The sequence below is a fragment of the Hippopotamus amphibius genome, chromosome 2 (genome assembly GCF_030028045.1).
Source record: "Hippopotamus amphibius kiboko isolate mHipAmp2 chromosome 2, mHipAmp2.hap2, whole genome shotgun sequence".
In the NCBI taxonomy this organism is placed as follows: Eukaryota; Metazoa; Chordata; class Mammalia; order Artiodactyla; family Hippopotamidae; genus Hippopotamus; species Hippopotamus amphibius.
In genome coordinates this window covers 10028471-10050331 of record NC_080187.1, presented here as the reverse complement: position 1 = coordinate 10050331, position 21861 = coordinate 10028471, and the positions used below count along the sequence as shown (strand labels likewise).

The following is a 21861-nucleotide window of genomic DNA, read 5'->3' as shown; positions in this document are numbered from 1 at the left end:
AGTGTTTCATAGGGTGGGCTTTGCAGCCACACATATTAAGATTTGAATCCAAGGTCCAGTGCTTACTGGCTTGGTGATCTTGTGTAAGTTCCCTACCCTCTTTCAGTTTTTTTTCTTATGTTTAATAATAATCTCACCTAGGTTGGCCTGTTGTAAGATTGAAATAAGATGAAATAAGAACACAGGGCACAGTGTCCAACGCTGAGAGAGTGCAGGATAATGGCATCTGCTGTGATGATCACCCTATTGATAGGGGCAATGATGCTGTTAATATAAACCAAACTCAAGGAAAGGGATGGATATGAGAGAGCCCCTACTTGGTTTTCACCACTTTGTCACTGTTAACTTTACATGACTATACACTCACCAAAAGTAAATTACATTTCCTTTGACTTTTTAATAATCACTGCCTTAGAAACAACAAAGATGGATTTAGGTACTTAGGGAGGTTCTATTCTATTATCTGTGAAGGCACCAACCATGTGACTCAGATTGCTGAGTGAGACAAGGCAACATCCTACGTGAGAAACTGGCAAAAGCACAGGAAATCTTGGAGCATTTGCAATTAGCTGACACTGTTTACTGGGGCTTGGAAACTGATCTAAAAGAATTTATGCTTTAAATCAATGGCAATTGTCAATGAACCTGTGAGGGAATCCTTGCTAGGACCCTCTGGCTTTTACTGCAACTCATATTGACAATAACAAAAAGAGAAGCCTCCCAAGCAGAAGGTCAATCTAATCCAATCACTTAATGCAGAATTATGGTATCAAGTTTCCACATCACTGAATGACCAGAGGTTTAGAGGTGTGTGCCGTAAAATAGCTGTGGGTGTTAGACATTTAACAAGTTGTTTTATTCCTAATTGCTGGCATTTGCTTAACTGTTTTCTTAATTCTAATTTATGTTTTTATGTTCCCATTTGTTTACATAGCTCATACATCCCATTTGCCTTTATTTGCTTAAGTGTTTCTTTAATTTTATTTACATTTTTATATATGTTGCTTTGCTTACATAACTCATTGTTTGGAGTGGGCTAGAAATAACCATAAATCCCCACTACTAATTAGTCTTATCCTCATGACTGATTAGTCAAGCTTATGAGTCTAGAAGGAGGGCAGGGAGGAGGCCTGATAGTGAGTCACAGAATCATGGAATTTTAGAGCAGGAAGGAACTTAGAGCTTAAGGCATCTTTCAGATAGAATTCTGTGGTTTTACATCTTCAGCGTTGGAGAATTATGAAAGATTGGCTGCTTGCTCTTGCTCCTTAATGCAAAAATATATAAGGATGTGGTGACAGCTTTGAGAAACAAGTTAAGAATAAAGAGAAAGTCCAATCAACGAGTAGCCCACAATGGGGGCTTAAAAGAAGAATCAGAAACTTGACACATAAATGGGTTGCAGAAGAGCCTGGAATATTAATGAACATAATGGGGCTTCTTTTTTGGAAGTAAGAAACAGAGTGGATTGTTTGGAACTCCCTCTTCAGCAGCTGCGCAGTTTGTAAAGATTTTAGCTTGCCTTACTGTAAGGTTTAGCTATTAGCTTTGCAGTGGGGAGTATTTAAAAGTACACACAACATATGAAGGAAAGAACCTGGAACCGAGTAGCCTGCTTCATTCCAAGAATCCATCTGGCATGTAAAGAGCTGCTTGTCCTACATTAAACCCTGCAGAGTAAGAACCATTTTTCATATCTCATACCCCTATTTTTGGTTTCAGGTAAGATAGCTTACTGAGCTTGGGGAAGGAACAAGAGGACTTTTCAAACCACCTATCCAAAGGGCCCATCTAGGGTGAGCTCCATGGATCTAAAATGGGGAAAATATGTTGAAGCTCTGTTTAGGCAATTAGGTTAAGAGAAAGCTCAAGCGTCCACAAGAGGTGGAAGTCTAAACCCCCAATAATGTGAGCATTTAATCGTTTGTAGCCAGAGTAAAATGGGAGAAAAAGTGTTATATATATGACAATATATATTGTGGCTGGAGTCACCAACATTAAATGACTCATGGTGGTGGGGTAAATTAATAAGCAGAATCCAGCCTATCCTTAAATAAACAGATCTTTGTAATAAAGAGGTAATTTTGCAGCTTTAGTCTATCTGGAGGCAGCTAAATACAGAGTATGTAAAAGGTTGTAAACCTTGAATTAGTCCTGGATGTCAGGCCCGAATCCACTTCCCTCTGACACATTTTCATATGCTCCTCTTTCAAGGGAAAGTGTATGTTACTCTGATCCGCTGAGCGAAGGCTTCAAGCATATGGGACAACGGGCTCCCATCTTACCTGGTCACCTCTTGAGGGACAGCGCAAGGCCGGAGCGCTGGCGCCAACTCCGAGCAGCGCCTTCCCGGCTACTATGGTGATCGCGGGATGGGCGGGGCCACCATCCGCTGGGTCCCCGCCTCTGCCCAGGACTTTTCGAACGCTCCAATAGGGACAGCCCTTTCTTGCCTCTGTCCCGCCCCGTTCGGCTCCAAGAGCGATTCGATTGGCCTGGGACTGGCTGTCGGGTACCCCGAGGATACCACCTCCCGACGGGAAGAGCGGGAAAGTGTACCAGGCGCTGTCCGAGGCGTGAAGCTCACGGCGCTGCGGGGAAGCACATGGTTGGCCTTGCAGCGAGTTGCCCTGTGTCCCGTACACAACTCTGGGCATCCATGACTGCTAACACTAGGGAGCAGGAGCCGGGGTGCGGGCACAACGTTTGCGAGCCAGGGAGGTCCAACCCGGGGGGAGAGAACTGGATGAGGCTTGAGGATACGGTGGCGCGCTCTCCGGCGCTGGGGCGCTGAGGCCGGAGGGGCCGGGCCGAAGTCCGGGGGCGGTGCCAGCGGCGGCGGCGGGAGGCTCAGGACCCAATGAGCGCGCGCACCGCCCCCGAGGGCGGGGCGTGCAGAGCGTTCCCCCGCCCTCCCGCTCTCCCCCGCCCCTCCCCCCGGGCGCCGGGCTGCAGTGAGTGAGTGGCACTGGCAGCTTGTCAATCCCTCAGCCCAGCGGCCTTCGAGCCCGGTCCGCGGCGGCTGCTGGCAGGGTGCGCGGCTCCGGCTGTGGCGGCGGCGACTTCTCCCGCCCCATCAATCTGCTGTCCGCCCGGCGCGCGGCCCGCCGGGGCCCTCCATCGGGCTCCGCGCCCCCCCCGCGCCGGCCAGCCCGCTCCCAAACTTTCCTCCTCCGCCCCCCTCGCTCCCCTCGGCCCTCCCGCCGGCCTCCTCCGCCGCCGCCTGCCGCCTCCGCTCCCTCCCCCGGGGCCGCCGGGGCTCGGATCCCTCCCGGCCGAGGCGGCGGCGGCGGCGGCGGCGGCCGAGGGAGGGGAGTGTGCAGGCTGGCGCGGGGGCCGGCGGGCGTCCCAGCAACTCGGCCGGCGCTGAGGAGCAAGTTGCGCGGGGCCACCCGGCGGGGCGCGCGGCGGCGAGGAGGCGGCGCGGCGGCCGCGTGAGGGCAGCGGGCGCCGCTGCCTCCGCCTCGCCACCGCCGCGGAGCCCGGCGCTTCCGCCCGCCGCTTCTCCTCAGCCTCGGCGGCGGCGGAAGCCGAAGCCGGGCTCCAGTCCGCACCGCCTCAGCCGCGGGCCCCGCCGGCCCGGTCGCCCCCTCCCCGCGCAGGCGGGGAGCGCGCGGCCGCCTCCCCCCTCCCCCTCCCCCTCTTTCTTCTCCTCCCTCGTCGCCGCCGCCGCCGCCGCCGCCTCCTCAGCGTTCGCCTCAGCCGCCGCCGCCGCCCGCTCCCGCCCGCGCGCGGCGGGATGGACGATCAATCCAGGATGCTGCAGACTCTGGCCGGGGTGAACCTGGCCGGCCACTCGGTGCAGGGGGGCATGGCCCTGCCGCCTCCCCCTCACGGCCACGAAGGGGCGGACGGCGACGGCAGGAAGCAGGACATCGGCGACATCCTCCACCAGATCATGACCATCACCGACCAGAGCTTGGACGAGGCGCAAGCAAAGTTGGTGTCGTCTCATTAAGCATCTTTTGTGTGTGTGCGGGAGCCGGGCCCGCGGCAGAGTCGGGGCCCGGGTGGTGCCGGGGCCAGGGGCCTCTGCCCGGGCGGGGAACTTTCTCCGAAAACAGGCCGCCGGCCCGGGCCTCGGGGGGACGCGCCCCGCGCCCCTCGACGCGGGCGGGAGTCGGCAAAGTTGCTCTCGGGGCGCGGGACGGACTTGGTGCCGCGTGGGTTTTGTGGGTTTCTCTCACCCGCCCCACCCCCGTCTGGCCCTCTGGCAGCCCGGCCCCCTCGCGCGGATTCAAACCTCCCGCCCGGACCCGGCTGCACGCCGCCGCGAGCGGGCCCCGGGCCGCGCTTGAGGGAAGTGCAACTTTCTCCTCGGCCCGGAGTCCCGGCGCCAGGCTCCGCTTGGCCGCGGGACGACCTCGCGGTGCGGGCGGCCGCCCCAGCCCGGGCGCGGGGCGATGGGCGGTTCCCCGGCGGGTCCGGGCGCAGGCGGCCAAGTTCTCGGGAAGGGAGGGCCGCCTCGCAAACTTTGCCGAGATGTCACCGCCCGCTGGCCGCAGTCGGCCGGCGGCCCGCACCGCGCCCGCTCCCCCGGCGGAGGGCGGACGCGGGAGCCCCTCCACGCCGTCCCCTCCCCCGGGTCGTCGCTGTCTGCCCCCGATCGCGGCTCCCCGCGCGGGTTCGCGCCCGGCGATCGCCGAGGCTGCTGCCTGCCGGGCAGATGGGTCGCGCTTCGTTCGGGCTGGAGCTTTAGCCGCCGGAGCTTGCCGGCTGTAGCTAACTAGTCAACTTGAGTTTCTGTTGACTTGCCATGGTTCAAAAGAACCTTCCAAAATAGGGGGCCGGAATTAAATCTTGAGTCTAACTTAAAGGAAGGCGCCATATTATTCCATAGGTGATGCTAATACCTTTGTGTTTTGCTGTTTGGTTTTTAGGAAACATGCCCTGAACTGTCACAGAATGAAACCCGCGCTCTTCAGCGTCTTGTGTGAGATCAAAGAGAAAACAGGTAAGACGCTGCGCCCCGCGGTGGGCCTGGAGACCCCCGAGGTGGGGTCCGAGCTACTCCTTCGACTCTCCAGTTGAGAGCTGCTGCTTTTGGGCACCGCCATCTTTGATCATTCTTTCCTTCCCACCTCCTGATCTTGAGAAAAAACTGCAATAAATCTGGAGTCGATTTCTTAATTCCGTTCCTGGTGTAAAATGAAGTGTAGATGCGGACGGGGCTGGGTTGCAGTCCCCAGGAGGCCACCCCTGGCTGCAGGTGGGGAGGGGGCCGGGAGCGCCAGCCACCCTTCCCTGCTCCTTTCGCCTTGTTTGTATGTCAGTTTTTAAAAGGAGCAACGGGAGACTGGATGCCAGGGACCGAGTCCCCGGGAGAAGCATATCCGAAGCATATCCCGAACTTTGTTTTACTTAGCCTTAAGCTTCAGTTCCACAGATAGAAGAATAGATGCAATTGAACAGACCCCAGTAGCATTTTTGAATTAGTGTTTTAGTTACGAATACTACTTTTAAGAAGCAGGAAGGGTAATGATGTGTTTAGGTATATACAATGTATTACATCCATTAATACTTTTATTAAATTTTATGCTTGAAGTCATTACATTGTAAACATGCTTTATATATTTTATGAAGTAGAAAAAGGTCCACAGGTGCAGGTTGAACAATTTTTGAAGTGTTCAAGGTAGGGAATATATGAGGAGACAGCTTTTGCAGAAGTGCTGGAATGAAAACTACAAGTACGTATTAGACAAATTTCTGACAATTCGTTTCAATTTAGTTTCCTTGTTAGACTTTTTAAAATTGAAGATATTTTAGTCTTGAGGTGATATTTTAGTCTTGAGGCGATAGTAGCAACTCAAGTGGATTTAGAGATTTAATCTAGATGTTTTAGGTTGTATTTGGCATTATCTTCCTTGTATATGGCAAACAAGTGCATTAAACAAGCTTTACTCTTGGTGTGTGTGTGTGTGTATGTATGTTGGGTATACAGTATTATAAAGTTTCCATTTTTTAAGTTGGCAAAGAAGAGAAAGTTAAAGACCAGGGTATAGCAATATTTAAGTGAATCTATTTAAAAGGTTAAATGTGATAGTGTTTGAATTGAGTGTACAAATAATAGCACACTGTATATAATTGTTACTTGGTAGGAGAGTTGCCCTCCTTTTAAACAGATTTTCACCCTGCAATTCTATTCTGATCCTAAAAGTAATCAGTAAAAGATGAGGGGTTATTGCTGTCTATTAAAATATATGCTAAAACCATAATTAACTGCAAATATTGAGAGCCTTAAAGAGTGCCTTCCCTGCTTTTCTTTCACATAGTATACATGGTTTCTTAATGTTGAGGGATTGTTTTTAAGATATATTTTACATTTTGAAAATCACAACCATTTAAAATTACTAACTTTTACTCTGTTGATTTTTAGCGACCTTTAGAAAGCATTGTGATTTAAAACGGTAGATAATTTTTATCTGACTATAAAATAAGACATCAAGCATTAAATCTTGAAGATTCTTAGTTTAGAAGCTTAAAAGTGCATAATTCTCAGTAAATTATGTTGCTTAACGTCCAAGGGTTTTCTTGCTATCAGGGCTCCACTTCAGTTTCTGCTGACAGCTAAGCACTGGGGTATTGACTATGTTGTGAATATTAAGATTGATTCAACTTTATACGGCATTATATTACTAGGGAGAGGGGATTGATATCCCTCCCTTCTCACCCCCGTCTCATGATTTGTATTTATTTTTTTTGCCTTTTTAAAGTTTTGGCCTAGCTAGTTGAGAACCAAACCCAGCAAACTGCTTTTCTTGTTTAGACATTTAGCAGCAGGCAGAATTCAATTAGGAAGCATAAGTCCTCTAGTTGCTTATTTGCACAAGACTTAGTTACACCATTCTGAAAGGAAAGTATAGTCAACCTCATGTCAAAGGTGAGTTACGAAAAAGAAACAAGTCTTTTCAGAGTCTGGAATTACTGGCAGAGAGAGCTTTGGTAGGGCGCTTGATGTTTAAGAAGCAAGAGGTAGCTGGCAAAAGAAATTTTTGTGTTTTGAGAATTGTTTCTGAGGCTTTCGGTGATAACTTGTAAATTAGATCCTCTTTTTTTGTGCTTTGGCCAGCGGATCCAAGTTTGCACGTTATCTCTTTTGTAAAAAGCCAACAGCCGACAAAGAGTAAAGGCGGCTGTCTGGGCAAAGGCATCTTCCTGCCAGCCTCTCTAAGCTCGAGAGGCATGGGATTTAAGTACGGAATGATTGATGGGGGTGAAGCTCTTTTTCTCCTCTCCTTTCTCCCATACTACCCATAGCTCCACCTCACTCTCCAAAACTAGTCTTAGAAGGAGATAGGGACGCTGGACTCAGAATCCTTAGTTTGAAATAAAACAGCTGTGTAGACATTAGTGTTACCGAAGCAAAGAAATTGGGGCAGCAAATTCCAGGCTCCCCTGCCCCCCCCATCTGTTCCCACAGTCATGCTTTGGAAACATCATGAACTTATAAAATAAGCACTGTAGAATATAATGTATATTGCATAATGCTTTTTCTTTAAATCATTTTATTAAATCTAATCACGTAGTATCCAAAGATTAATTCTCATAACCTAGAGAAAGTTTACCTAGTCATTTGTAATAGTAACTGGGAACGTTATGTGATGACTCAATTCTGCATAATAGAGGGGTAGGGGTTGACTAGTGGGGAGGTGGGGGGTAAAGCTGTCACTTCAGTGGACAATGTTATTTCAGTTGTGCATTTTATAAAATAAGACAAAATCATTAAAAAAATCCATGTATTTGTAGATTTGCCAGTAGATTTTGAGGTTTCTGATCAGGCAGTGAATACTGCCAGTTCTGATGCACATGAGGGATTTAGTTTGGAAAACATCTTTTTTCCCTCCTACCAAATATGAAAATGTATTTTTCCCTTCTGACAGATAAATGGGTAATCTACCACAATTATATTTTTTTCTTGTTCAGAGGTAGGGAAAGTATACTATGAGATGCTTGCTTTTTCTTGAAAATGTGTTCTTTTATAAATTTATCATACAGTTATTTTGGGGCAGAAATATCTGTCATTGTTGAACTGTGATATTTATGCATTTTGAAAGCAATCGAAAGTTACAGGCTTTAAAATGAGCTATTTGTCCATTTTAAACTAAGTAAGCAACCAGTGAGATAATTGTTGATATGTTAAGATTGCCTCTCTCTTTTTAAGCCATATTTTACCATCTATCTCTTATTAAATATTCGAGATGCTATAAGGTCTCCTCATCTACATATGTCTTTGGGGGCATTTCTTCATATCTTTTTGGCCACCTTAATCTTGATTGTTGAAGTACTTTGTGAGAGGATTCCATTCTCATAAATCTGTCTTCTTTCCAGAACCCTTAATTATGAGATTTTGAATGAATGAAATGGTTCTTTTTGAGAAAAAATGTATTTAAAAATATTTTAAAATGAAAATTCAACATTTTAGTATATAATCTGTCATATTCTTAAAAAATATTGTGTATTAAAAAAAATCAACATATAACCTTTTACTTTCTAAATGATAGGTTAGAATACTCCATGTTGATAGCTGCCAACCAAACTCTGATTTATTGCCACCACAAACCCTAAATAGCGTTCATTTACTAGTAATGTCTAATGGCATACATGATGGTTTGCCAGATTTGTGGCCTTTGTGAGGCTTATAAGCAGGACTGACTTGGGAAGATCATAAAACTTAATGAACTTCTCTACTGCAGGAGGTGTCCGCAGGGGAAGAGAAAGGCCTGCTTGCCTGGTTGGGCTGGTTGAGGTATTTTTTATGTTTAAGGAGAAGAAGCAAATTACTATTAAAAATGCTTTGCTTTTAAAGGAACCCTCCCTAGAAGGAATCATAAGGATTTTACATATCAAAACTGGATCAAGAAGGTAGTGTGTGAGTTTTTTTATGCATTTAGAATATCATATATATAATTAAACCTTCTATCTTTACTGCTCTAAGTGTCACTAGCTTTCAGAGGGGTAGGGCAGTACTCTCAGTCAGCATCTCTCTATTTAATTCAGAACCTAAAGGTTTAGAGACACATGGCGTCTTCTTTTTCTGGTCTGTTTTCTTTTTTTTCTTTTTTTTAATGCTTCCATATAAAAATTTGTTCATTTTTTTCTTTGTACAGTGCCATGTAATTCTTCAGTTCCCAGTGTATAAAACCCAAATATTCCATCAAGAGAAAATTTAACAAGAAAGGGTAAAAATTGTCATGTGTGAGTCTAAATGTTATTGTGTATATCACGTACATTCTTTTAAGTTGCTCTTGCAATACTTCCAATATAGTTATTTGTTCCAAAGTTTTAAAAACAAATGCACTGTTCCATACGTGATTCATTTTTGTGTTTTTGTGAACTTATTTTCTAATTTTAAAAAACTTTTTATTATGGACAACTTCAAATGTAAAAATATACAGAGAGAAGAGAAACTTGAATCCCTACGAACTCATTGCCCACCTGCAGCAGTTAGCAACACTTGACCAATCTTGTGTTCTCAGTAACTCCCACCCTTTGAAAATTATTTTGAAGCAAAGTTTAATGGACCTTTAAAGTTTTAAATTTTATATCAGTTTTAGATGTTATGGCTTGTTTACACTGGAAATATTAAATGATTAAAGAGGAAAAAATACAAAGTGTATCTTGGAAGTATCATAAATTGTATTGCTTTATTACAAATTTTTCCTTAAAGCAATTTAAGAATTTTTTTATTTTCTATTTTTATAGATTCATTTAACTTACTGGAGCTTTTAAAGGAAGGTTTAAGGGAGGCTATAGAAGAGTGATGTTTTTCCAACTTTCCTTACTCTTTCTCTCCCATCCTTAGAAGGTAATACATGTAATATATTCATAGAAAACTTAGGAAAAAACCCTTACCTCTTTTCTGGTTTGGAACTTTGAAAAGTACCAAGCAGGTATTATCTTAAAAGTATGGACCTGTCTTCCAACACCTTTTCTTTTTTCCTTCCCAATAAAAGGATATTGAACTCTCTTGTCAATACTAACTTGATCTGTGCAAGTAATTCTTTCATGCCTCAGTTTTAGTGGACTTCATTTTATCATAGATTTGTGTAGTTTTGGGCTTTATTTGGAACTTTACTATATTATTTTATTATACTGACTTACATAATTTTATTCCAAATCAGAAGTATCTTAATACAGTGACAAAGGAAGCCTTGCCTTGCCTCAGAGAACATATTGAGGTTCGTTGGCTTTCATAAAATATATCTGTGTATATCTTTCATGTTAGGATCCTTTTCCTTTTAATTAATTTTGCTTGTACTTTTAGATTTCTGTTTACAAATTTTGTAAATGGCTATTTCCAAGACATTTAACATCTTATTTGGATTATGTATATTTTGATAGTTTATGGTGGCATTGTATAGGACGAAGTTATGTGAAGTATGGCTATGAAGAATGAAAACCGGCTTTCATGAACCACACCCTAAATCAGTCATCGCTTTATTTTGTACTCATACCATTGAGGTATCTATTCAGAATAAATACTTAACATGTCAACACTGAACATATCAAGTTAAATAAGAACTTTTAGACTATTTTTCCTCTATGTACACGTGAACAACTTTAGGTATTTATTATTTCAGTATTGACACTATGAGAAGTAAGTTTTGTTTTCTCAGCAGGCTTGTGTTTTAGCCATTTATCAGTGTGATCAGCATGATTTAGGTAGTAACTGACTAACAAAGCTTGCACACCCCCCTCCCATGTTGACCTTTTCAAGCATTTGCTCTACTTCAGTAGGCCATTTGAGTCTTTATGTATGAAGAGAATAAATAATGTATATCACTGTGTAGGGTGAATTGGTCATAGTTTTTTAGATCTGGCTAAAAGATTTTTTACAAAGTTATGGAAGTTAATCAGACACACAAATTGCTATCATGGCTATGTGATAGTCTTACATTTAGCAAATAAATTAGTAGGAAATGCTTGAGTGAGCCACTGGAAAAAATAAACCATCTCTTTATGCCTTTAGACACAGAACATAGTTAAAAATAAATTTCATTAATCTTCAACACTTGAATTCTAATTACCCCCTTTGTAGGCAGAATAGTAACCAGAATCTCTTCTTTATTATTATTTTTTAAATAGACATATTCCATAAATATAAGATGTTTGTAGTTTTTTATGGTAATGGTAGTTTGCTTTGGTACTAAATTTGAGTATGTCGTGTAAAAAAATTGGTGTGATAGGATATAAAGTTGAATTGGCATAGCATTTTTTTTTTCTGACTGACTATATCTACATGATAGTAACTCATTAGAACTGAAAACAGTTAAGAGTAATTATGGATAAAAATAATTGTTAAAAGTTTTGTACTTGTTTTCTTCAATTTAAGTGCTTTGCAAATGTTAAGCTGTTTTGAACAATAACCCTTTTTGTGTGATCATATTAGTGAGAACTTGGTATACAATGTAATCCTTTTAATGCTGATGATTCCTCACAATGTTTAAACCATTATTTGGGAGACTCAACATATGTTATGGCAAAATGATTTTTTGTTTGTTTGTTTTGTTTTATGTGATACATCAGTTTTCAAAGCATATTTCTTAGGCATCAGAGTCCAGCAGGTGGCTTTTTACATTAAAAAATTCATAAATTTTAAAATCCCATAAAATTTTATTTCAAATTCAAATTAACTAATTGAGAATGTCAACATTTCCACTGTCTCTATATTAACATTTATAATGGAACAAATGGTTGCATATAGAAATTATCTGCAACATAATCTAAATTAAGATTCTAAACAGGCATTACAGATGCTGGTAACTTTGGCAATTATCATTTTGTTTGGTGAACAGTAGTAAAACAGTGTGCGGTAAAAGTGTTTAGAGAGAGAGGATAAATAAATTGAACAGTTTTGCAATGCAAAGTGGTTTGTGGTGTTTTTGAGGATTTCTTGGCTCTCTTTTAACTGCTATTGTGAGCCTGGAGCAGATTTCCCCATTGCTAATGCCCTAGAAGTATTAATTCACTTTGATATGCTAATTAGAGGGCATTATGCAAGAAATGAGATTAAGTGGCAGCATGAAGCCATTTGCCTGTCAGTAAATTGAGAGCTTTAGCATCAGGAGGAGCTTTGTTTTTTTTTTTTTTTTTAAGTTTCTCTTGGTTTTACATATAAATAAAATTGATTGAAAGGTCTAGAGACGCTTCTAGAACATTGGTGGATTCCCCCTCCTATGATTATTTAAATGTAATGTTACAGAATTTTTCTGAATATTAATTGACCTAATTGGAGGTAACAATTATGAAGTTTTCATTGAGTTCTCTGTATATGAAAGTATCCTAAGAATTTTGTGTCATCTAGTCTTTTTTTCCTAAATCCCAATTTCGGCAGTAAGGCTAGTGAACTGTTATCACTTCTTTTCAGAAGTGTAAACGTGTGTGTGTATGCGCTTGTACACCGATGTCTTCACTAAACTGAACTTCACAAGAATATTTTCTTCATTAGGAAAGGATGAAGAAGTTGAATCGGGCTTCAGGAAACTGTATTAAATGAGCATTAAGGCTCTGACTTAAGCACCTAATTTTGATTGCTGGGAGGAATTAGTGGTTAAATTCTGCCCTTTACACAACCTGTGGAATTTACAATTTCAGCATATATCTGTTGTGTTAAGATTACTGTATTATTTGATGTTCATGTTGAATATGGAGTTTCATACTTGATTCTGATTTTGCTTTGCAGTTTAAGCCTGGCCTTTGATTTTCTCTCTCTAAAACTACTATATGATTTCCTATATTTTGTGGGAAAATGCATGAGTGAATGCTGGGATAGGAGTGGTGGACAGGGAGGAGGACAGAACTCTTGGCCTGTGAAAAAATTAAGATTTCCCCAAACATGGAACTTCTACCTGTATAAACCATGCTAAGGATAGAATTTCCAAACCCAAGCTTAACTACAGTCTGAGGTGTGGTTAGACAGGAGAGGGTTTGGATCAAGCATTCAGATTGAGGCTTGCTTCTAGTATCTGAATTCCACCACTGTAGCGGTGACTCTAGACCCAACAAACCATAACTTCTCTTCAGAGCCATATGGATTATTTAGTCACCACAGCTGCCATGCATACACACTACCGAGGCTGGCATCTCCTCCGTGTGCATGTGTGGTGCTTGTTAATGTTAATGGGAGTCAGGAATGTGCACACAGAGAGGGGGATGAGAGTCTCTCCTGAGACAAGAGTCCTGATTGCATTTCTTGGTGAAGAGGACTTAGTGTACCTACACATGCGCTGCTCTTCTAAATGAAATACTTGGTTACTTTAAATTCTCATTCCCTTCTCAGACTCCCTGAACTAGTTAAATCAGTGAATCCTCATTAGTCTCAGATTACTTGCAAAATTTCATTTAAAACATATGAAGATATTTTTGATTGAAATGGAAACAAAAAGCTTTTGAAATTGCCTATTATTATTTTTTAAACAAAAGGTTTCTACTGGCTTTCAGAAGTATTAAGCCTTTGTAAATTGGAGTTTATAGTGGAATTTTGGGGGGGCTTTTGAAATACTTGAGTAGCTTTCGATGGGAAAATCACAGCATTAAAAAATGTATATATATGTGAAATGGCAGGCTCATATGTGCACATTATGTAGAAACCTTTACTATCCAAGTGCCCTTAAATGAGGAAGAATTGACTTAGGTGGTCTCGTAAGTTTCTTTCTTTTCTCTTCTGTTTTTAAAAAAAAAAAAAAAAACCCTAAGGATGCAGGTAGTTGGAATTCATAGTCAGATATATCATTTTCAACTTGGAATAGGAACTAGAACAGGAAATTGATTTTATATTTATTATGAAAGCAAGAACTCTGCCACCGACTGACAGCCATCCATGTTTTAGTTTTGTGATAATTGTTCACAGATATTACTCTGCAGTTGGCCCAGATTATTTATAATGTTGATTGGTAGTGTCGGTCCATTAAAAGGTATGTGTATAATGAATATCTTTAATTAAACCAAGTAATATTGGAATATTCTACATTGGATCTTGGGTCGAGGATTAACTGTCAGTACTGGTAAGAACAAGTTACAATAGATTGTGGAATGATTTCTCTGGCTACATGGATGTATTTATTACCATTTTTGAACAAATTATACTAACATGAAAAGTTGTGTTTGAAATGATTGTGTGCTAGATAAGGCGATACATTACAGGAATGGTTGGGTTTATGGAGCTTTATGTAGAGGTTTTCTCAGAAATTATAGCACAGGGCTGTCACTATAAAACCCAGTGATACAGTTGGTAATAACATACAGTGAAGATATTTTTAGATTTTCACTTGTTATTCAAATAAGTGAGAACCCTCCAGTTTTTCTCGTCATATTTCTTCGTTGGAATCAGTAGAGGAAAAAAATGAAGGAAATTCTTTTAACTGTGTATGGGGTATGGGTGCTTCGCTTGTCTGAATTTCCTCCTGCTCACAACTTGTTAAAGCAGTGATGAGATAGGATATCCCTAGGAACTTAACTGACTTCTTGGTTCCTGACCTTTTGACTCTAACCAAGTACAGAAACGGAATGTCTGGAAATGAAATGATAGACTCTATAAACATAAATTCTATTCCGTCTCTGTGTTATATGAACTAATTTGTTTTACCTGAATTTATGACATTTTTGTGTTTAATAAAGGAAATATCTCTTCCTTTCAGTATAATCAGTCTAATAATGTTATACTTTCTAACATATTAAACCAATTAATTCTTTTTTTGACTGATTATCATTATGACTTTTTAATTACCATGATTATGATGTCACTTTAAAATTTCTAATTTACAAAATATTGGCTTGATATCTAATATTGTTTTCAGGACCAAAAGTGTAATCAATATGTATGCTTTGTTTTAACTTGAAAATTGGGAGTTTGAAGTTTGTACTTAATTGATTGCTATACTGTGAGTGAATTCTTTTAGAAATATGAACATTTTTCCAATTAAAAAAAGGTAGCTGTCAACCACTGTAATGTAAGGAAAAGGATAAGTTGTTCTCATAAAGTTTTCCCTTTCAATTTTGAATGTTAGAATTTATGGCTAAGCCATAGAAATTCTCAACCTATTCCTCCTTAAGCAGTTATAATTTGCTGAGTTTTAATGCAATAGACTGGAAAGACAAGGCTCTCCCTTTCAGAAGATTTCTTTCATTTAATAAAGATAGCAATAAAAACTACTGCCATTCACACAGTACCATCTGTGTGCCAGGCATTGTGCTAGGTGCTTTTAATGCATTAAAAAAAATTAAACATTCACACTTGGAGGTATAAAAAGTAGTATACTCTTTTTGAGAAAAAATTCATATAATGCAGATGACATTTCTTAAAGTTGCAGCAACCTCCAAAGTAGGTGTTTTAATTCACAGTTTGTGGATGAGGGAAACTGACACTCAGAGGTTAAGTAATTTGCCCACAGCCCTGTAGCGAGTGGCAGCCGAGGCTCTCCTTGCTCCAGAGGTGGCGGCAGAATCTCTCAGCTTGGGCCAAGGAAGTAGTGGAAATTGATGATTCAAGGAGGATGGCAAAACCTGAGCGTAAAAAAATGTGATCAGGTCCAAAGTGACACTGAGTGGCAGCAGAGCTGTGGTCAGCACTAGTGTAAATATTTGTAGACAACCATGTTTTACAGACTTCAGTTTAATGGCAAAAATCTGCCCTAAATGCCTCAGTAAATATATGCTGGAGAACAGAAGCCTATTCACTGAAGAAACAATTGACTTTAGCTTCTCTGTTGTTAAAGTGGCCTCTAGTGATGGTGCTGCAGTGACTAGATAGAGCAGAGGAGAATGGCTTCCTCCTGGCTGGTGGGCTGGCAGTTTCACTGGCACTGCCAAATGTACTTCCTATTTGTTGTGCAAGGGAATTGGAACAGTGAGGCATTTATCATATCATCCTCTACTCCTCATGCAAGCAAAAAAGGAGAAGTTGTCAATGAAAGAAAAAGAACTGTAATCGCACATTTACATATGCTTCTAATTGTTGATTTGGGGATTTTCTATGAATATAGCTTCACAAAACAGATGCTGTTTAAGAAAAGGGGGAACATAATTTTGTGGGCAATGAATTAAGTGTTTTTGTGGCCCTCTCATCCGTAGCTAGGAGCAGTTTGTGGACCGCGTCTGTGAACGCGGCTCATAATTGTTTTTCACACATAAGTTATGCAAATGAGCTTTTATGGCAACTGGCATAACAATTAGCATCCTCCAGCAATATTTTAGCAGGTTAATTGCAAAATTTCTAAATTGTACATCTGACTTGTTAATTAGGCATGACAGAGGTGGTAAAATAGTTATCTTCAGGCAGTGGCAGCCAGGAGCTGCTTGAAATGCAAAGAGCAACGATTGATTGGATTTGAGGGTTACAATTGTGGGAGCACTGCTGTTGTCAAGTGCCGCTGAGCAGCTCTGCTCCATCAGTTGCCTCAGAGCAAGAACCACGTAGTTGCTGCAAGTATCCTGCCATTTACAAATCTGCTTTATTTAACTCTACAACTCTCCCATTTCAACCTATCCGAACTGTTTATTTCACGCAGTTTGTTCTGCATTGGGATCATTGAAATGAGATGGCAACACAAAAGAAATTATTCTGTGCCTGAATTTCAGGACCCTCGAAGTTTACTTTCTATTTTAAAGTCCATCTCAGTATTTTTCACTTAAAAAAAAAAAGCAGATACAGATTTCCTGTTTTTATTAAATTGTAAATTTCAGTTCTCTGAGGCTTCCAATGGGATTATTTGCTTTTAAGTGATTTGACTCTTACACATGGGTTCCTTTTGTGCTTCACGTGTTCATTGCTGGTAAATACTGTTATCTGTATTTCAGTCCTAGTTTTTTAGGTGTCGGAGAGGCAAATGATTCAATAGAAGGGTTGCAAGCATGGACAAGTTCACTTTGTGAAATTTATAGAATAATAGCATCTTGTATAGCTCTAATTGAATTTTGCTGTCTGCAGTATATTTTTAAAAACATTTTTTTCAAATTGATTGTGTTTAAATTTCTGTGGTCTATTTCATAGTTTTAATTGGACGGTAACAATAACTTGGTAAACATAAACATTAGTGAGTAGCTCGGTGGCACATGTGTATCCGATTGTGCCAAAATGAACCAGCCTTTTGTGTTTAAATTAGGCTAATTACATTTTTCTGTGCATATAGAACCTACAAGTACACTGAATTTGAAGTTAAGCATGTGTGAAATTTGATGTCACCTTTGAATTCACATATATTCTCTTGATTAAGCCACATTGTGTTTAATGTTGAAATGTTATATTTTCATTTAAAAAGTAAATGTTCTACATGTGCAGCTGTACCAATATTTTACATTTTCTTGTGACATGTGTGTATGGAGGAAGTGCCATTTATGATATGTTGTCATCAATAATTTTGTCACTGAGAATAAAAGGCTTTAAACTCATCCACCCACTGGAACGTTTTATCATATTTATTTTAAGAGATATGAAATTAGTGAACAATTGAGCTCTTTATATGTGGGAGATGCAAATGTAACTGAATATTTACCATTAATGAAGTGCAACATAAATATCTCAGTGCCAATAAATTATACATAGCAATAGTGTATTCTATAGAGGTCTAATAAGTAGTTTCTTTTTTTAATCTAGAACCTTGAGCTACATTCTTTATTATGGTCTAATTTACAGCCAGTGGAGATATTACATATTGGTTAACTTTTTAGAGTGATCTATCGAATTTGAAAATATTGTATTTTGAGTAAGAGTAAAACATCGTTCCAAATCACTACATTTACTGATTAAATGCTCACTGATTTTTATCCATCACTGTATTCAACAATTCAAGCAAGAGTTTACTACAGTAATGCTTCAGTGGATAATATTTGGAATGGAGTAACCATTTTAATGAGGTTCATTGAGAGAGATTCAGCAGGGAGCATTTCAGGTGTATTATGGCTTTGTCTTGTCATGATGCACGTCTCTATAATGTTAGAGAAAAAGGTACAGAGCCACACTCATCGCAGTTAAGAAAAAAAATTCAAAAGCCAAAACAATAACCAGAAACCACCTTTTGAGTAAAGTCTGGGTGGAAAGGTAATAAGTATAGGCAGCACTGCATGTTTTTAGGAAATTTGATAAGTAAATACCATTTCTGTGGGTTAAATTTCCATCACATTTTTAACTGTCCCAATATTGATCACCCTATAGAGGAATGAGACTGAAGTCTGGTAGTTATTAGTATAAAGAGGGTCAGCTGCAGAGACTGGTACGGAGCAGAGGCTCTCATGGTAATGATGCTGCTATTTATAGATCCCCATTTCATTAGTTGCAGAGTTTCAAGGAAGAGATTTTCTCTAGGGGAAATGGATACTTGAAGTTCATTTTCTTCCTCACATTAAGGCAGAAACGTGAACAACCTTCAGTATAGGACATACAATTACAGTATTTTTGCAGAGGCATTTTATTCCCTAAATATATTTGCAACAGTAAATGTTGTAAATTTAAAACATAATGTAGGAATTCAGAAATGTTAGTTGCCATTCTTGCTGAGCGCTACTTTACACACATTGTTTTATTACCCTTGTTGTCATTTTTTCTTGTAAAAATTATTAAATTTTCAGAAACTATGCAAAGCTGAGTACAACCGTAACTATTCCCTTTTTTTAGAGTGCTCTAAGGCCTGCAAAGGAGTTAACTGATTGTAAGAAGTGCAGTTTCCAAAAAAATACAGTTCACTCACAATGTCTTTCTGTATATATTTGTAATACAGGTAATTGTGCTTTCCTTCTTGAATTCTTGACTTTTGAGTTATTTTTTTCCCTTTGAGAGAATATTTACTTAGTATTCACTTAATTAGAACTGACTGTTTAATGTTTTCTGGGCGGGTATTTATGGTATTTTCTTTGCTATATTTGCATTCTAGAAATTAAGTCCCCCTGCCATTATTCCGCAAGCCTTTCATACATTAGAATGATGAATTGAAAGCAGAAATGGGAAAAAGACTGCAATGCAATGAAAATTTAATCAGCGTCTTCTGCTGCTTTAATAAGGCAAATAATTCTTATTGGCCGCTGTGTTAAGGTTTCTAATATTTAATTCATAACAAACCTTGCATTATTCTGCAGTAGCATCGACAGCTCCACTTTGCTGCCTGCCAACAGGCAACCATAAAAACTTAAAAGCAGATGTAAATGTCTAAAACAAGGAGAATGATTAGATCTAAAGTGGTCAAAAAAATCAACAATACTGTGAAAGAGTTTGATGGATCGCTATATTTAGTGATGCAAAAATGATTTTAATTAAACTCACTTGAGCAGATTTTTTTTTTTTTTTGGACTTGGAGGTAACCTTCTACACAACATGGCCTTTAGTGCCTGACCGGAGACTCGGAAAGAAAGAAAATATCAGTACAGTGTTGATAATGAGCTTCTTTAAACTGGACACAAACTTTGCCATTAATACTAGAAGTATCTGGTTTATATTCCTGTGTATGTGAATTCTCTCAGCAAATGCAGTGTTAATGAACTAATGGAATAAAATGTTTTATCTTCAATTAACCCTGTTTGAGAAAAGCAATAGTAGCTTCCACACTGTCTTTAATTTTTGTTTCAAATGCCGTAAATAAATTTGTCACAGGATTAAAGGAAATAGATGCTTTTATTTCCTAACCTGAATTTAATGATACTGTAGATAACAGCATTCATCTTTCCAGCTTACCATCTAGATTATCCAAGTTTTTTGTGTTAGGTTATGTTGGGCGCTAAATTTGAGCCTGAAGAAATGAACAAAAAGATATTGTTACCCATTACATGTAAACCGCCTGAATCATTCAGAAGGATGTGGAGAAGAGTATTTCTATAGTGTGAAGCCAGAGAAAATGGCAACCTGCCAAAGCTAGGTGCAAGCTCTTGTTACATGGAAGGGTTGGGCCTGTTCTCATTTCTTCTTGAAATGGCTTAATTGGTGTCAGCACCCCAGGGATAAAGGCCTCTAACACTGAAATCCACACGATTCACCCTGTCTCTGCTCAGTGTAGGGAAACTGGTAACAACTGGTGGTGAATGAGGAGTGAACGGTGCTGTAACAATACTCGATGATGTTTGGGATGACAGAAATTAATACGCACTTGCTTGAAGAAAGCAATGATTAATGGCAGTGAGCACGGGAACGCTGTCCCTCCTTTTACTCCACTTTGATGGGGATTGAAAAGCAAAAGGCTGTTTTCATTCTCTGTAGAAAGCAGAGGTCACACAGAGTACATTATAGCAATTTTTCCTCTCTGTTTTTTTTATTTCATAAATATTATGATAAGCATAGATTAGATTTTTTTAATGAAAGCTTAAAAGGATATTTTATGGCACTTAAACATTGTTGTTTATGCATAAAGAAATCACACATTCTTCTCTTCACTTGTTAGATCATTTCCCTTCATGTCAGAATAATTAGTGTAATTAGGAATTAAAAAAGCCCACAAACATGCAGTTGTATTAATGCTGCTTACCATTTTGTAACTGGAATCAAAAGGGCTTGGTTTTCTAAAGACTGCTAGGACAGGATGGGGACAGGAATGTTGCCGGGGCTTTCACCTTTTTTCTGCCCCTCCTCCGGTTTTTCTCAGTGAATGTTTGACGTAAATATATTTTGCAAGGTACTTGCACTTGTCAGCAGCTTTCTTAGCCATTTGATAAAGATTCTTTATTCTACAAGAAAGCCTGAAATAACACAACTGTACTTTGGATAATGAATTCTTCATCTGTGGAGAACTTTAAAACAAAGTACAGTGTTGGCATTTTTTTCTTTTGAGTGAGAAGGCTGATATATCTTTTGGATCCGACAGGAAGACATAAATTAATAGAGTTCTGGAGTTCAGTTTCTCATTAATAATCCATTTTGTCATGGTTCTTGGCATTGTCAGCCTAGTAGCTGGTTCATATTTTGCTAAAGGATAAAAGCAGATTATGTCTTAAGGCACAAAGCAAGAATAGAGTTTATCGCCTTTTGGGGGAAACTACATGCTATAAGAAAAATATTGTTTTGCAGAAAGTTTCAGTTTTTAGTTAGAAATACAGTGTACATTTTTCATAGGTAAAGCTTTTATTTTAAGATCTGAAATGATTCTTGGAACCTTAGGATATTAGAGTTTTAGATCATTGCTTTGAGCTGCCTTTGCTGATTATTTGCAAAGGTTTGTTTTTCAGGGACAGTTACAGTAGACTTAGGTCTGTTTTCATATTTTGTTTTTAGAACTCTATACATTAAGATATAATTATAATTCAAAAAGAAATTTGGAAAAGTCACTTTCTCTCTTTGCACTGGTAGTTCTAGATATTCTATTACCCCTGCCTAGTTTCCTAGATATGGGATCCTTGACAGCTACTTTGAAGGCCACAGAGTTTTAACTATCTAAAAATCCAATCAATAAAGTAAAACAAAACAGCCTTATTTCTAGATTGATAATCCTGTAATTACCTTTTTTTATGGAGGCTGGAGAAACATTTATAGACATTGAACCTGATCATAGGTTCTCATAAATGGTATCATTTAAAGTTGTTTGTATTTTAAAGAAATTAGTTCATATAAAATTTAAAATACCACACCCTCCCTGATATTTGATAGTATAGTATGGTCACTGATAAACTGGGATCACACATTATTTAAAGGCAGGAGACAAATTGAAGGGTAATAGGTACAAATAATAGCAGATTTTTTCTTGCATTTAAGAATTTTTATTGTTAGTGTATTATTATAAATCTTTTGCAGGCACATTCTTAGAAATAGACAACTGGAAAATATGTTTAGTCTTAAAACTTGGGACAGGTGCTGCCATTCCCAATTATCCCTACTTTTTTGTATGTTTGTTTATTCACTTTTAAACTTCCAGGTAGTACATGTGGGTTGTGCAGAATCATAAATCTAGAGGT

General features: G+C 39.8%; 1 protein-coding gene across 4 annotated transcripts in view; it reads left to right on the top strand.

Moving 5' to 3' along the window:
* Nucleotides 1-3635: 3635 nt before the first annotated feature.
* The window catches only part of PBX3 (PBX homeobox 3), a 221324-nt gene continuing 203098 nt past the window's right edge, over nt 3636-21861 (top strand). Inside the window, exons 1-2 of one of the 4 annotated variants that reach the window (XM_057723575.1) lie at nt 3636-3939; nt 4881-4954. In XM_057723575.1, the coding sequence (XP_057579558.1) occupies nt 3740-3939; nt 4881-4954 (274 nt within the window). In that variant the 5' untranslated portion in view covers nt 3636-3739. The remainder of the gene's footprint in view (nt 3940-4880; nt 4955-21861) is intronic. The other 3 variants (XM_057723574.1, XM_057723578.1, XM_057723576.1) reach the window with 3 other exon arrangements.